This window comes from Erpetoichthys calabaricus, chromosome 16 (assembly GCF_900747795.2).
Source record: "Erpetoichthys calabaricus chromosome 16, fErpCal1.3, whole genome shotgun sequence".
Classification (NCBI taxonomy): Eukaryota; Metazoa; Chordata; class Cladistia; order Polypteriformes; family Polypteridae; genus Erpetoichthys; species Erpetoichthys calabaricus.
Window position 1 is genome coordinate 26,787,815 of NC_041409.2, and position 17,596 is coordinate 26,805,410.

At 36.8% G+C, this 17,596-nt stretch overlaps 1 protein-coding gene across 1 annotated transcript in view; it reads right to left on the reverse strand.

Annotated features, from left to right (window-relative positions):
* The window catches only part of galcb (galactosylceramidase b), a 53,526-nt gene that overhangs the window by 25,242 nt on the left and 10,688 nt on the right, over positions 1-17,596 (reverse strand). The window contains exons 4-7 of the mRNA XM_051919809.1: positions 16,311-16,424; positions 12,826-12,965; positions 8,618-8,656; positions 4,294-4,424 (exon numbers count right to left, since the gene is read on the reverse strand). Of these exons, the coding sequence (XP_051775769.1) occupies positions 4,294-4,424; positions 8,618-8,656; positions 12,826-12,965; positions 16,311-16,424 (424 nt within the window). The remainder of the gene's footprint in view (positions 1-4,293; positions 4,425-8,617; positions 8,657-12,825; positions 12,966-16,310; positions 16,425-17,596) is intronic.

Below are 17,596 nucleotides of genomic sequence, written 5' to 3' on the forward strand. Positions count from 1 at the left end.
TCATCCTGGTGACATTCATTATGACAAATACCAAATATTTCAGAAAAGCAGAGGAGAGAAGTACTTTTCAGTATATCTTATACATACATAGACATATAATTATGTCATAATAATGTTCATTCAACTGGGCTCTGTTATGAGGAAACATTTAGTGGGGATACAAAGAGGATGGTGTTGACAAACAGACGTTTTACTACTGTGTCTGGTTTCTCATTGGCAAAGGAAAAATTTCAGAGGAATAGCTGCACTGCAGGTTCTAAAATAGAAAAGGGCCTGCAAAAATTGTATGGACACCATCAAAGACTTGAGAATCTACTTTTGAGACAGAATAGATAGAGACAGAAACAGGGTGTCTCACCAGCATTATCAAAAGAGATACGATCGGTGAAGTGCTTTAACGTCTCATTTTTGTCTTCTCAATAACACATTAAAAGGGATGGCTGTTGTCTTCCTAAAATTATGTTAACCTTCAAAAGCATTCCTATTGCTCTATATGTAAATGCATACAATTCATATTGCTCTCAATGTCTATACATACCCAAACAGCATACCAGGCGATTCAAAAAAGTTTCTCAGTAACTATCTTTTGAACATGTAGTACAGTGAATTCAGAAAGTATTCAGACCCCTTCACTTTTTCACAATTTGCTATGCTGCAGTCTTACAATAAAATCATTTCATTTTTTTCCCTTTAAATGAAACAACACTCCCAACCCCAGAATGACAAAGTGAAAACTGGATTTCTGAAATTTTTGCAAACTAAATTAAAAATAAAAAACTAAATATTAAATTACCACAAGTATTCACACTCTTTGCTATGACATTTCACATTTGCCTCAGGTACATCCGATTCTATTGATCATCACCGAGATGTTTCTACACATGTATGCATCAGAGTAAAAACCAAGAAATGAAGCCAAAGCAATTGCCTGCAGAGCTCAGAGACAGGACTATGTTGTGGCACAGATCTAGGGAAGGCTAGCACTGAAGGTTTCCAAGAGCACCGCTGGCTTCATAATCTTTAAATGGAAGAAGCATTTGGAGCTGCAACTACAGTGCATCTGGAAAGTATTCACAGCGCATCACTTTTTCCACATTTTGTTATGTTACAGCCTTATTCCCAAATGGATTAAATTCATTTTTTTCCCTCAGAATTCTGCACACAACACCCCATAATGACAATGTGAAAAAAGTTTACTTGAGGTTTTTGCAAATTTATTAAAAATAAAAAAACTGAGAAATCCCATGTACCTAAGTATTCACAGCCTTTGCTCAATACTTTGTCGATGCACCTTTGGCAGCAATTCCAGCCTCAAGTCTTGTTGAATATGATGCCACAAGCTTGGCACACTTATCCTTGGTCAGTTTCACCCATTCCTCTTTGCAGTACCTCTCAAGCTCCATCAGGTTGGATGGGAAGTGTCGGTGCACAGCCATTTTAAGATCTCTCCAGAGATGTTCAATCAGATTCAAGTCTGGGCTCTGGCTGGGCCACTCAAGGACATTCAGAGTTGTCCTGAAGGCACTCCTTTGATATCTTGGCTGTGTGCTTAGGGTTGTTGTCCTGCTGAAAGATGAACCGTCGCCCCAGTCTGAGGTCAAGAGCGCTCTGGAGCAGGTTTTCATCCAGGATGTCTCTGTACATTGCTGCAGTCATCTTTCCCTTTATCCTTACTAGTCTCCCAGTCCCTGCTGCTGAAAAACATCCCCACATCATGATGCTGCCACCACCATGCTTCACTGTAGGGATGGTATTGGCCTGGTGATGAGCGATGCCTAGTTTCCTCCAAACGTGACGCCTGGCATTTACACCAAAGAGTTCAATCTTTGTCTCATCAGACCAGAGAATTTTCTTTCTCATGGTCTGAGAGTCCTTCAGGTGCCTTTTGGCAAACTCCAGGTGGGCTGCCATGTGCCTTTTACTAAGGAGTGGCTTCCGTCTGGCCACTCTACCATACAGGCCTGATTGGTGGATTGCTGCAGAGATGGTTGTCCTTCTGGAAGGTTCTTCTCTCTCCACAGAGGACCTCTGGAGCTCTGACAGAGTGACCATCGAGAATCTTGGTCACCTCCCTGACTAAGGCCTTTCTCCCCCAATCGCTCAGTTTAGATGGCCGGCCAGCTGTAGGAAGAGTCCTGGTGTTTCGAACTTCTCCCACTTACAGATGATGGAGGCCACTGTGCTCATTGGGACCTTCAAAGCAGCAGAAATTTCCTTCCCCAGATTTGTGCCTCGAGACAATCTTGTCTCGGAGGTCTACAGACAATTCCTTTGACTTCATGCTTGGTTTGTGCTCTGACATGAACTGTCAACTGTGGGACCTTCTATAGACAGGTGTGTGCCTTTCCAAATCATGTCCAGTCAACTGAATTTACCACAGGTGGACTCCAATGAAGCTGCAGAAACATCTCAAGGATGATCAGGGGAAACAGGATGCACCTGAGCTCAATTTTGATATTCATGGCAAAGGCTGTGAATACTTATGTACATGTGCTTTCTCAATTTAATTTTTAATAAATTTGCAAAAACCTCAAGTAAACTTTTTAAACTCTTTTTAACGTTGTCATTATGGGGTGTTGTGTGCAGAGTTCTGAGGAAAAAAATGAATTTAATCCATTTTGGAATAAGGCTGTAACATAACAAAATGCGGAAAAAGTGATGCGCTGTGAATACTTTCTGGATGCACTGTATTTCTAGAGCTGTCCACCTGGTCAAACTGTGCAGTCGTTTTAGAAAGGCCTCGATAAAAGAAGCGACCAAGAATCCAATTCTCACTCTGGCTAAACTCCAGTGAACCTGTGTAGAGATAGGACATCATCACCACAATACTTCACCAATCTGGGGTTGATAACAGAAAGGTCAGACAGAAAACTCTCCTCAGTAATAGACCCATGGAAGCTCTCTTGGTGTTTGCAAACAAGATTTTCTAGTCTAATGATACCAAGATTAGCATTATATCTGGAGAAAACCAGGCACTGCTCATCACTTGTGTAATACCAATTCATTGGGGAAGCACGGTAATGGCAGCAATCATGCTGTGGGATTGTTTTCCAGCAGCAGGAACTGAGACACTACACAGTGTTGATGGAACAGCTGAACGGAGCAAAATACAGAGATATCTTTAATGAAAACCTGCTCAAGAACACTCTGGACCTCAGACTGGGCTGAAGGTTCACTTTCCAATAGTACAACAACCCTAGGCACAAAGCAAAGACAACACAGAGTCAACTCTGTGAATGCCCTTGATTGGCTCAACCAACCCAGTCGAATCTGTGTGAAGACCTGTGTGTGAAGCTGTCCACCAACAGTCTCCATGCAGCTTAACAGAGCTTGAGAAGATCTACACAGACGAATGGCAGAAATTCCCCAAATCCAAGCTTGTCTCGTCATAACCCAAAAAACCAGGCTGGAATTGCCGCCAAATGTGTTTCAGCTAAGTAACTGAGTAAAGGGTCCAAATACTTGTGTTAATGTAATATTTCCGTTTTTTTTTTTCTTCTAATAAATCTGCAAAAATTCCTAAAATCCTCTTTTTCATTATGGGGTACTGAGTGTTGCTATATGTTATAGAAATAATTTAAACAATTTTAGCACAAGGCAGCAACAATGTAAAGTCTGAAAAAAAGTGAAGGTGTCTGAATACTTTCTGAATCTAATGCATGTGTCAGGATGTACAGTTATTCTTATATTTTTCCCACATTTTGGTGCTTGAGGAAAAGGAGGAATTTATCATGGCTGCCATGTCAACTGGTGGTAGTGATAAGCTATAAAGGCTCTGAGTCGAATTAAGACTACATGATTGACCTGCCTCAAGCGACACATGGGGTGGACATTCAGCATTTGAAAGATTAAGGAAAAATGTGACAGTTCCTTTACAAATTGATTTAGACTACATACTGTAGTAATATGGCAGTTAATTAAGGAGCAATACTTGTTTAAATTGTTCAATTCTATCCAAGTCACCCTGTAATTTTATTCACATGTACAAACACACATTTATACTGTAATTGTGTTTATGTCCGCCATGTAATATATGCACATGCACAAATACACATCTATGATTGTGTTTATATGCATATAATGTATAAAATCACTGACACATTTATATTACACAAGTATGTTTATAGTTTACATACATTATACAACAGAATAGGTTTTAAAAGAATTAAACACTCCAATGATATGAGGAAGGATAAAATAATTAAGAAGTGCGGACATAATCTAAAACTATCAGAAAATAGATTATTAAATATAAAACTGGTACTGAAATTTATTTTCAGAAAAAATTCATACCCTAGCACACTGACCGCATCTTGAAGCTCTGCATCATGCAGCACGGAGAATGATATTGGCTGCCATAAGTTATCGCTGGCTATGATTTTTACCCGCTCCAAACCTTGTTTATCCAGTGTGTATCGGAGAAGCTTTTTCAAAAAATATTAGAAAGACAGAAGGAAGAAAACAGAAAGAAAAGGTAATGACATAGAAAGTATTAAATTAAAACACTTAAAATAAAAAGACAAGATTTTAAAAAAATGAATAGCTTTCTTCCTCACTGTGTGCCTTTACATTTAGTGATAATTTACACTATTGATTAATTATCAAAAAGAAACTGTCCAAAGTGACCCCATCAGGCAATGTGCCTAATTGGTATGAACTTCCAGGTTAAGGCATTTTCCCTAAACTCAGTCTTTTTAAACATCTTTTCTAAGCCATAAAATACACATAATACCACCATTAAAATAATAATAATAATTCTTTGCATTTATATAGCGCTTTTCTCACTACTCAAAGCGCTCAGCAATTGCACCACTCTAAGTAATGACAATCTAAATGCAGCGTAGACAAAGAAGTCTGAATACATTTTTTAAATTCAGCCACCAACTATGAAAGGAATAGTTATTATTTCTAAATTAAGTTACTGATTAAATAGTGGTTACTTTGACATACTAAATCTCAAACACATTCAGGAGGTAAAATATCTAACGTGTAAAAAAAAATTTTAATAGTCTATCAACATCTCAGAAGCATCCATAAAGTTAGTCCAGAAATCATTTTTTCCACCAAACAGCCCATTACATACAAACACACGCAAAGTGGAAATTCTGAAACACTTACAAGGGATCACATAAATCTGAGACGAACTACTGAATCAAGTAGTTGAAGTGGATGCCAGGATTTCTTTTAAAATTTCTCTGGATAAGAAATTGAAAAAACTTGGCTATAAACTATTCAGATTTGCTTGATGGACAGAATGATATCATCTAGATTGTAATATTAATATGATCTTAATAAAGGTATTTAGTTAATATAACAAGTCAGCACAAGGCAAATACGTTGTAGATATGCAGAGTAATCCACTATTTAAATCACATGGTGTCATAAAAAAGTAAGCAGGGTTTTGGATTGCTCCATGCATTACTTCTGTTTCTAACAATGCACACTGTACCTCAGGTTATGCCTGCGATAAGGATGAGGGAAAAGGACCTGAAGTCTCCTTGTTGTTTTAGTTATGACACATGTCCTTGGCATTGTTTCTTTTTTGCAATCGTTTTTTTTCCTACAGGTACACCATGTGATGGACATAAAAGGAAACTACATAATATTAATGTAAAGTTTTTAAACTTTAACAAAACAGAAAAAACACACAGTTATTTTTAAAGTGGTCATACTAATCTTTTGTAAACTGAAATGAAAAAGCAAGAAAATAAGATATAGAAATAAGAAGATAAGAGAAGGTTAAAGTGAAAAGTCTAGACAAACAAAGAAATAAGAAAAATATCCTAAGACATAGCTTATGTCACAGATGTTTTGTTCTCACAGCTAAAACACCTTTAGCGTTAGTTAAAATTAACATTTAAGAAGCCTATGTAATTTTTCTCCGAAACATGGGTCACGATGCATTAAATAAAGAAACACATCTAAACATTAAAACAAAAGTCCACAGTCATCTTTATCTTTAAATTCCCATTGATGAGATTTTCTGCAAATGCAGGATTTGTTCCTGCCTTGCGCCCTGTGCTGGCTGGGATTGGCTCCAGAAGACCCCCATAACCCAGTGTTAGGATCTAAGTTTTATACATTAAGTTTTTCAGCAGTTTGTGCTACAGTAGCTCTTATGTGGGATCAGACTAGTCAGGCTAGCCTTTGATCCCAACGCATATCAGTGAGCCTTGGGCACCAATGACCCTGTTGCCGGTTCACCGGTTGGTCTTCCTTGGACTACTTTTGGCAAGTACTAACAACTGCATACCAGGAACACCCCCAGACGACCTGCTATTTTGGAGACGCTCTGACCAAGTTGTTTACCAGCCACAATTTGGCCTTTGTTAAAGTTGCTCAAATCCTTATGCTTGCCCACTTTTCCTGCTTGCAGCACATTACCTTCAAAAACTGACTGTTCACTTGCTGCCTAATATATCCCATCCCTTCAGAGATACCATTGTAATGTGAGAATCCATGTTATTCACATCACGTGTCAGTAGTTTGAATGTTTTGGCGGTATTGTGTAGTTATTAAAACTCTGACAAATTGTTTAACATGGGCCATTGTAAATTGATAATCAATGTTATTCACTTCACTTCTCAGTAATTCAGTAGTTTTAATGTTGTGGTTGATGGGTATATTGTATAGGACACAGCTCACCACTACCTAAGATGGCAAAGGCATATACAGTACATATTTTGAAACAGAAATGCTTGTGCATGGAGTACAGTATATGGAAAGTTTACTCAACAGTTTCACACCAATCACGGCCTTCTCTTCTCCATGTACAATGATGTTAACCAACCTATGCTTCTTTCCTTAAGCATTTATTTTTCTTTAAACCACAATTTTCTTAGCCTAAACCAAAAATGAGAAACAAAGCTAAAACCTAACACTAAAGCTGGCAATTGTTACTCTGGAAAGTGGTCTAAATTTTCCGCCATACCTGAATGTTGACATGTTGTGTGTTTTTTCTAAGCTATTTTAGTAAAAGTACCATCTATCGGTAAGCAGTTCCAGGTAGCACCTGCACTTCCTATACTTACCCAATAACCTGGACAGCGTCATTAAAATATGGATCAAATAACATTATTTTAGATATGGACCAGTCTCCATCAGCAGCGATGATACCAACTCTGGTTAAGCCAACTTTGTCCAAAGCTTGACGAAGAACCTTAGTGATAGACAGGGAAACAAATTTCATTCATTCAAGCACACACATACTGCACATTTGCTTGCATTCACACACACATAACTAAGATATTATTACTTAAAACAGTTTTCATCCATGTTGGCTGGAATAAAATTATCTATAACGGTATATCCCTAAAATATTTTATCTAAAACTATATTTTCTCTTCTTAATTTCAAATTTGGTGGCTCATTTAAAAATGTTTTCTATTTTTTCGCAAATTTTATTAAACTTAGAAACTAACTTTCTGTCTTTAAATAAAGATATACAAAATGGAACTCTTTGTTTATACTTCAACATTTAATATGAAATGTCCTGGAAGTCTCAATTTTTAAATCTAAGAATCATAGCAAAAAATCTTTGCTTTGATTTAATCTCTTCAACAACACTTCTTAAAATGGTTTTCATGTACAGTAGAACCTCTGGTCACGAACATTTTCGAACACATACAAATCGGGTTTCAATCAAAAAGTTAGCCAAAATTTTGCGCCTGTTCACGACCACACACTCTGTGGCAAACAAAAACACTGGCGGTCAGTTTCCCTACGCGCAAATGATTTTATTTTCCATTCTCCGTTTCCCATTTTCTTTTGTTTGCATATGCAGGGCCTAACAAAGCAGCTGATGTTGCAAAAGGAGTTACAATGTTAACCAAGCAGAGGCCTCAAGTGCTGGAAGAGACGGAAAAACTTGCTAGTGTGGCTGAATGAGAAGCAACTTGCAGGGGATAGTGTGAGCGAGGCAATCATATGCGAGAAAGCCGGGAAGATTCATGGCGATTTGCTTCGAGTGGCGAAGGCGAGGAATTTAAAGCCAGTAGAGGATGGTGTGAAAAGTTTTGCAAGAGAAGTGGCATTTTAATTTTTTTCCTGTGCTTAAAACTCATAAAAAAAAGTGTTTACAGCAAGCGGTTCATAAGGGTCTAGTGCGAACTCTTACAATGTTAGTTTTCTCTGTTGTTCAAGGTTTTCTCAGTGTTATTCAATGTTTTTACATTTAGTTTATACCATAGAATGCACAGTGTAATAGTAATTAACTATTTTTGTGCTTAAAAATATATATATATTTACATACAGTTTGTACAGTCTGGAATAGATTAATTGTATTTACATACAATCTTATGGGGAAATTACGTTCGGGGCGCAACCAAAGCGGGTTGCGTCCAGAGTTTTGGAACGAATTACGGTCGTGACCAGAGGTACCACTATAATACTGCATTCACTGTCATTTATCATTAATATTTAGTTTTATAACAGCATTCCACAAAGAAACCAATATTTCTAATTCAAAAAAATATATGAAAATGAAAAATGAAAATTTTGGTTTAATGAAGATAAATCTGTTCAGCCTAAACAATCAAACATCTATTAAAAAAATTGCACTTTGTGTTTATTACAAATTTCTAGAAAAATCAGACCATGATCCTGTTTTTTTACATACCTTTATGTATTTTACATCAAAACTTCTTTCATTCCATATCTGGAAGTACAAAATATATTTTAAATAATTATGTTAATGACATTAAACAGAAAGTCATGCAACTTTATTTTGTAAAATACCTTTACGAAGATATTTTCACAATATCATCACTTATCAAGGTGGACCGAACGTGAACCCATTTAGGACAATCTGGGTCTACATTCAAGAGGGATTTTTTTTGCTTGCACTTTAGAAGGCAACAATCATCAACACATACTGGAACTAGCTCATAACTTTCACATTTACATACTGTAGAAGTGAGATGGGCTGAAATGCAAGTCTTCAGCTGGCACCAGAGTCTCTGAATCTGCTCTCAGTCAACACATTATATTCTCATTGCTTAATGTTCCTTGCTCACCCATTAAATGATCCACTGAACAAACAGTTCACGTTCAAGTTCAAGTTCAAGTACTTTATTGTCATTGTGTAACACAACGAAATTACTTTTTGTGACAGTCCCAAGGTGCATTTAAAGAAAAGTGAAATAATTCCAAATATGTCGTGTTAAGTGATCAAGTAACAAGAGCAAATTATTATTGCTCAAAGTACAGCAGCATAAATTGTTATTGCACCTGTTAATGAATAGTACATTACATATTCTATATTGTATTACATTAGTATATTGCACATTATCAATATAGCTTATTGCACATGTTCAATTAAAAATGATCTCAGACTGAGGAGATTCAGAGTTCAGAAAGTTTATGGCAGATGGGATAAAGCTCTTTATTAGTCTGTTTGTGCGTAGTCCAGGATTGACCTAAAGCGTCTGCCTGACGGGAGGAGCTCAAACCAAGAATTTCCAGGATGAGTTTTGTCCTTGAGAATGTTTTTGGCCCTTCTCACACAGCGAGTCTTATACAAGAGTTCGAATGACGGCAGTTCAGTCCCAATAATGGCCTCTGCTGTTTTTACGACCCGCTGCAGGGCTTCTTTAGCAGCCTTGGTGCAGCTGTTGTACCTGCAGGCCATCATGCAGTTAGTTAAGATGTTCTCTATAGTGCATCTATAGAAATTAACCAGCAGCTTCCTTGGGAGGTCAGCTCTCCTTAGCTTCCTGAGAAAATAGAGGCGTTATTGTGCTTTGCCTATTATAGCCAAAGATAAAGATATGCACAGAAAAATCACAGCTGCCTTTTGTACATCTTCTGTTTGCAGAAATTATCTGTAGAGGTCTCTTGTTATGACGGACGAGAGTTTGACAAAACCTAAATACCGTAATAGGAGTTTGGTCTGCTAAAGGTTACATTGTATTAAAGACTGGACCAAGATACTTTGAGTACCATTGTAACCAACAATATTTGAAAAATGTAAAATGTAAGAATGATTCTGCAAGGTACTTTATTTAAAACAAGTTACCATTAACTCTGTAAGTGAAAAGTATTCTGAATATACAGTAACTTAATGCAGGAAAAGCAAGTAAAGAAAATGTTGGGCTGGCTTTCCAGTTTATTGCATGTTAAAATTTTTCCACATTGAAACTTTTTCCCCCCACTAGTATCTTTTAAAAACACACAGCTTTGTATTTTTTCAAACATCCATATATCCAGAACACTGCAAAGACACCACAAGCACATGTCAACTATAATCCCTGGTAGTCTACAATCCTTTATGCACAATTTTGAAATTTGAACAGCACCAACAATTTTTTTTTTGTTTAAATTTTTTGCTAGATGTGAACCAACATCAGCGATACCAGATAGTGCACAAATTCACCTGTGATCATATACAGGAGATTAAAATGGGCTCAGAAATGAAAATATGCAGAGAAATGAACCAAGTTAAAAGGACTGCACAAAATTGCACTTGTTTTCTAAAACATTGCTTTTTTTAAGGTTCTTTTGCTGTTGCTTCACTTTGCGGTGTATTGGTCATATTATGCACAATTATCAAAATGATAGATAATAATATTTAAGGAGGAGTTTAAAATTGGTTGCTTAAAACGAATCAACCTTTTCAAATGAACCCATTAGAGGACCATCACCAAGCACCTAGAGCACATCCGGGGCATGATAAAAGGGGCCGCCTCACTCCCTTCAGGGAGCCGGAGTCGGGAGAAGGAAGACGGAGCTTGTGAGAGAGGAGTGGAGGCGGCCGAAGAGAGAAAGGACTGAGGAATAGTGAGTGCATGGGTGGAACCAAATTGTAATATATCCTTATATATAATTTGATAGTATCCGTAGGTATGGTGTTCGCGTCAGTACCTCGACTCAATACAAGTTAGAACCATGCAATGGGACTCTGCCTCTGTAGTTAGAACATAACGTGGCAAACGCGGATGCAGCAGCAGAATTTTGAAGAAGTTGTAAGCGATGGATAAGTTTTTGTAGGATGCCAGATAGAATAGCATTATAGTAATCTATACGTGAGGTGACTCGGGCATAATCAATACTTCAGTACTGTGTTGCGCAAGAACAGGACAAAGTCTAGAAATGTTTCGGAGATGGAAGAAGGCAGTCTGCAAAATGTTACTTATATGGGAGGAATTATTTAATAATTATTAAAAATTATTAGTAGTAGTAGTATTTAATAATTCCCTTTATTACTGTATAAATGGATATAAATAATTACATTTAAACGATTTGCCAAAATCTGTTGTATGTATTTTTATTATTATTAGTAGTAGTATTTAATAATTCCCTTTATTAGTGTATAAATGGATATAAATAATTACATTTAAACGATTCGCCAAAATCTGTTGTATGTAAACAATACTTTTTTAAACGTTATTGTTTTTTCATCAGAAAACCCAGTTTCCACGTCTACGTGTATTAGTTTAAATGGCACTTTTACCACTCGCAATAGGGCGGACGCGCTGACGTATCATGTCGACTGGGCAACACAGTGAATGCGGCATCTATCTATATATGTCTATGATTTGTTCGCTTTCCGACGTAGTGTAAATAAAGTTAATTCATCTCACTGTGGTGCATATTCCGTACGTAATACCATGTAACACATTATATTTCTCTTGCTTTACGCGAATATACCCATGCCACCGAAAAAAAAAGACGTACAATTCCATGGCCCACTTCAGATGCCAGAGAAAAGTCTATTTCATGGGTGTCTCAAACGCCACAGCAGACACAATCCAAAGTGGACGAACTTACAATAAAATGTGAATCAGAAAACTGTTTGTTCTATTTCTATGTTCTGTTTCTTTCATTTGGGAAATTCACCAGTTATAGATTCCCGGGCAAAGCCGGGTACTCCTAGTTGTAAATAAACCCGTGTGTTTTGGACATTGGTGTCATGTCTGTCTGAGGCCGGGCTATCTGCTACAAAGACATATAGCCACATGGTAGTTTAGAAGTATATTATCAGGTTATATTATTTTACCAACTCTCATTGTACTCTTCTCTTTTGGGTATATTATCTATAATGCATGAATAAACATGCAAGTTTCTATTCCACCTGTTCTGGAGCTCTAATTGCCTGGGGTGTTGAACTCTAATAGCATCTCAACCCTAATGTGGTAAGCATATGAGATTTGGGGCAATTTGTTATGTTCTACACAATAAAAATTCTGAAAGGGAAAATAGGGTCACTTTAGGGTCCTACCACGACAAAACAGATCCTTTGTGTGTCTTAGACAGAGATGCTGTCTGCAGAGAATTACAGGTAAAGCAGGTGTGAGACAGAGGCAGTACTGATCACGTATTTTGAGGAAAGAGTTTCAGGCACAATAGCTGGATGGCTGTAGCATTCTGCAAGTACCCTCATGAAAATTTGTTTTAAAGTAAATATGAGTAAAATATGAATACTTGCTTCTTTATAGTTATTCCCTCCTTTACTCTTCAACAACAGTAAAGAATTACATTCTTTGAAAGGCCCAATGCAACTTGGTTCCAAGTTCTTGACGTTTAGTAAAGGGGAATGGGCAAATCTGAGATCTATGAAGTGGTTCTACCGACACGCCAAAGAAAACAGACCCACTTAGAACCACCTTTATGAGAGACAGCACCAAACTACTCCTTCATTCATTTTGGTTTTCTCTCTGTCTCTCCTCAGCAACACAATATTGTATATAAGCAGGGATTTACAGTAGGACAAATATTGAAAAATGGAATGCTTCTAGGATATGATGTCTTATTCAGAGACAACACTATTTAAAAAGATTTTGTTTAGACATTCACATTTTAAACTATATTATAACAAAAATATCCTTACCCTATATAATCAATATCCAGATTGTGGTACCGTTTGGCTCCAATAATCCAAGACACAACATAATATGCAGTCACATCAGGAAAGTCATATGGCCAGTTCTTTCCACGTCCAACCCATCCAGGAAAAGCCCAAGGCAAACCTTTGAAAGGAAAGGAAGCATTGGCAAAGGTCAAGATAAACTTTATTAAACAAAAAGAACAATTACTTTATTCACATACTGTACAAGTAAATGTCACAAAGTACAGACAATATGAAAAGTAAGTGCTCCTGTCAGCCTTGAACTGAAAGAAGAGTTTTAGAATATATTATGAGAAAAATATAGTACAAGTCTCAAGAAACCTTAAACTCCAAAAAAAACAAAGGAGCTTGTGGTGGACTTTCAGAAGAAGTAGTCTTCTCCAGCTCCTGTCACCATCCATGGGGAGGAAATAGAAATCGTTAAAACCTACAAGTATCTGGGTGTTTACCTTAACGATATGCTGGGATGGGAGCAGAATGTGGAACTTTTGTACAAGATGGGCCAGAGACAACTCTTACTTTTCGGACGGTGAGCTCCTTCGGTGAGAGATGCCTGCTGCTGAGGACTTTCTGTGAGTCAGTGGTTTTGAGTGCTATCTTTTATGCTGTGTTGTGCTGAGGCAGCAGTATCACAGCCAAGGATACTAACAGACTGAACAAGATCACCAGAAAGGCCAGTTCAGTCTTTAGGGTGAAACTGGACACTGTGGAGGTGATAGCAGAGAGAAGGATGCTGGTAAAGATGTCATTAATTATGAAGACCCCCTCTCATCAGCTCCATAAACTGCTGCAGGGCCAAAAGAGTGCAATGAGCAGCAGACTGCTCCTCCCCTGCTGCAGGAGGGAACATTTTCGCAGGTCTTTTCTTCCTGCTGCTATTAGACTATACAACTCTGGGCTTTAATTGGCCTATCCTTTACTGGATTACTTCATGACTTATATGTATGGGGTACCAGGCTCTGTAATCACTGGTACTTTATTAATCACTAGACACTTTATCTGTGTACTGTACATATTATATTAATGTGATACTGCAGTGGATTTATTATTGGCGATTTGTAATATATCACGATTTTTGGTATTGTATGTTTTTTAGTTATCTGTTTCATCTTAGACATTTTTTAGTTGGTTAATTATTTAATCTATATGTACTTGTTCAATTTTACTGTGAGCTACTGGAACATCCCAATTTTCCTTCGGGGATTAATAAAGTGTTATCTTGTACCTCACACGTAACGGGTTGAAATTTCATCCATTCGTTTTGTTAATCTATTACATTCTTTGATTAGACATGTTTTACCCTTTAAACGCCTAACTAAAGAAGGTAAAAATTATGCCTTGAACTGCATTACAGGATTTGGTCACTTATCAAAAAGCTAAAACAGTATTTATATTTGAGAGGGAGTTCAGGATCTTTCAAAATCTGGTCAGACCCAATGACTCCCCTAGTGCTTGTGATTTTAAATGGGTGATGTAGTTTATGTTGATATTGAACATAAAATGCATTATTAGAGAAAGGCCTAAGAGGAGGTTTATGGATGTTGTGAGAGAGGACATGCAGGTGATGGGTGTAACAGAACAAGATGCAGAGGACAGAAAGATATGGAAGAAGATAATCTGCTGTGGCAACCCTAACAGAAGAACAAGAACAAGAAGATAGGATACTCTGCACAGTAAATAAACAGATTTAAAAGTTAATGGTTGTTTTTCTTTATTTAAAATATTCAGTTTACAAAAGAAAAATAGCCTTTGCTAGAATTTCTTTAATGTACTTATAGAAAAATACTACAAAATCTCAACTGTCCATCAACTAAGATTCTCATGTATTTGTAAAATATGACCCACTCATCCAATATTACATTTTTTTGAGCACATAGATCTAATTTTTCTCGTCTCAGTCAATTGACCAGTGCTTTTCACATTTATCTCAAGGAATTAATCAGCGATCCATTTAATTAAATTTCATTTCATATCATTAAAGGATGGGAGTAAGCATTGGAATTTAAAAATACTACCAGTGTAGTACCTTGCATATCTCTTCATTATATAAAAAAAACTTGGGACAAGATGAGACTTTTTCAGAGAGACAAGACAAGATATTTTCAAAGAGATAAGTTCACGTCCTGCGAGACGAGACTTTGTGCCAAGAGATGAACTGATAACCAAACAGGTCCAAACGGGGGTGGAAATAAAAGACAGACAGTAGAAGAAAAGACAAAGAGAAGACGACGAAGTGCAACGTCGTAAAGACGTTCAAAAACATTGGTGCAATACACAAGCAGAGCAGGTTAGAGATTATGAAAGTACTACAATTCAAAAAACTAATAGTAAAGATTGCTTTAGCGCTAACAAACAGAAATTATTACTCAGTGAAATAACAGAACAGCAAGAAGAGATCAAATACACGTATGGACATAGGTGATATGTCTGAGCTACTACAAGTTTAATTTCAAAGAAACCACAATTCAGTCAGGTTTATATTTATGATCACAAAGAAGCAATGCAACATAGAATCGAAAGAGTTAAACGATCAGACATATTAGAAATTCTACAGCCAATAATGGATACAAACCATACGTCCAAAAGTATCGCACTTTACCAAAAATGTATCTCAAAAACATGGATAAAAAAAAGTTCTCAGATTTCTATATGAATCCGAAAGATTACGCTCACATATATAATAAACCAACACGAATTGTTAGCGATAACAGTTTCGAAAGACGGAGATATCAAAGACAGAGTTGATATTCCTGTTTATCCAAAAGAACAGCAAGATTCGTTGCAAGCAGCAGATCTGGGAAATGACTAGTGTGTAGGACCCACACGGGGGTTAGCGAGCAAAGCGAGCAGTGGGCTGAGCCCCCTAGTATTCAAAATGTTTGAGTTGGACATTAATCATGGCCCTTAATTTTTATAAACCGCACAAAGTAACAGGAGAATAACATGGCCTTGCAGGGTACCTTTGTTAATGGAGCTAGACAGAATAGCTAATAAGGAGATGGCCATTTAGTAAATCTTCCTTATTTGCAGTTAGTATTGCTACAAGTATTTGTTCATAACCTTACTATATCTGTTTTTCTCTTATAAAAACATATAGATGTTAATGATTCCAATGTTAAATAGTGTACACAGGAAATAACTGAGAGTTACTTTTAGATTTTTTTTTAAACCTAAACACATTTGTTTCCTTCTTTGTAGTAAAGATATTTTTAGTTGCATTTTGGTGAAATATAACCTTATTACACAACCCGCCTTTCAACATTTTAGCCCATAACTAATTTCAAGAAAAATAGTTTTGCAACTAAACATTTTTAAAACATGTATCAACCCCAAACAAATAGGTTGATACTTTGAAATTATCTGTTTATGAACCAAGTTTTATAGTGAAGAGACATTATTGCCATGCTTTGTAACATAAATTTGAGATCTGCTTCTATTACAACAGGAAACAAAAACCTGCTGATACCTATGAGCTTTATTTTAGGATTTCTCTTCTTAGCTTCTTTCATCAGCCACCATTCATAACCTCGGAAGTAGTTTTCATCTTCTTCAGAATGCTTATGAGACGGTTCAGTTCCATCTATAAAAAACAGTTGTTAATAGGGCTATTACACTTTATACACAAAGCATAGTCTTAGTCTAATAAAATCACACAAAGCTAGGCATACAATGTTTATATTTCTTAATGCTGTTTTCTGTCTTTTTTTCAGATACTCTGGTTAGTGCAACGTTAACATAATATGCCCAAATTATCAGGCATACCTTTTCAAAGAATACAAATATCACTGTATGAGCTTAAAAATTGTAATGACTGGACTCACAATTAAAATTTATAAAAATTATTTCTAATAAAAGAAAGCAAGCATTTTTGTGGTGTTTTCAGTACAAAATCTGAATAATAATAACTACTGTTGCAACTAAGCAAACAAGAAAGAAGATAACACCAAAGACAGAGTCATGAGTAGAAGGTTACAACAGTTTCAATAATTCATTGTACCCTCTTCTGGATGAAGAATCCCCCCCCCCCCCCCCACACCACACCACACCAATATCGATAGCTTGGGATTCTCAGATACCCACATGATGCCCTAAATAGTATGACTTTACACCTGGTCATTCAACACTGAACGCTGTCCTCAGCCTGTGCCTACTTTCAGGCCTGCACCAGGAGTGTAATCACCCACTGTGTATCAAGAGTGCTGGCTTAGATTTTGTTAACAAAGAAAATCATTATGGCAAGAAGTACAGGAGTACCAACAGTGATTTTGATTGCATGCAAGACATTCCCAGTGGAATACTTCTTGGCAGTAACCTCTCAAATTAGGTCGGTGTTTCATCAAGTGTCCAGCAAAAGTATAAAGTGGCTTCTCTGGCACCGCTTTGACAATGAGCTACACTACACAGAATTATGCATGGAGGTTCACTTTGTGCAACACGGTGACATCTGACACCACGCTATAACTTCTAGACTTTCATTTCTGATAGACCAAGACAAAGGAATGAAGTCTAAGTGCAAATATTTACTTATATAAGCTATCAGTGTTAAGATTTGAACTTATCAATCCATTATCAAACAAGTTCTCATTAGACCATGTTACATCATAACACATGAGCCAGGGGGAATCAAAAATGCATTTCCAGCAGTAGTTGCTCCTCATAAAACGATTAATCTTTGTGACAAACCATTAAATCTTGTCAAGGTTTAATCTTCTTGTTTTTGACAGATTCAGACTCTCATGGTTTAGATATCTT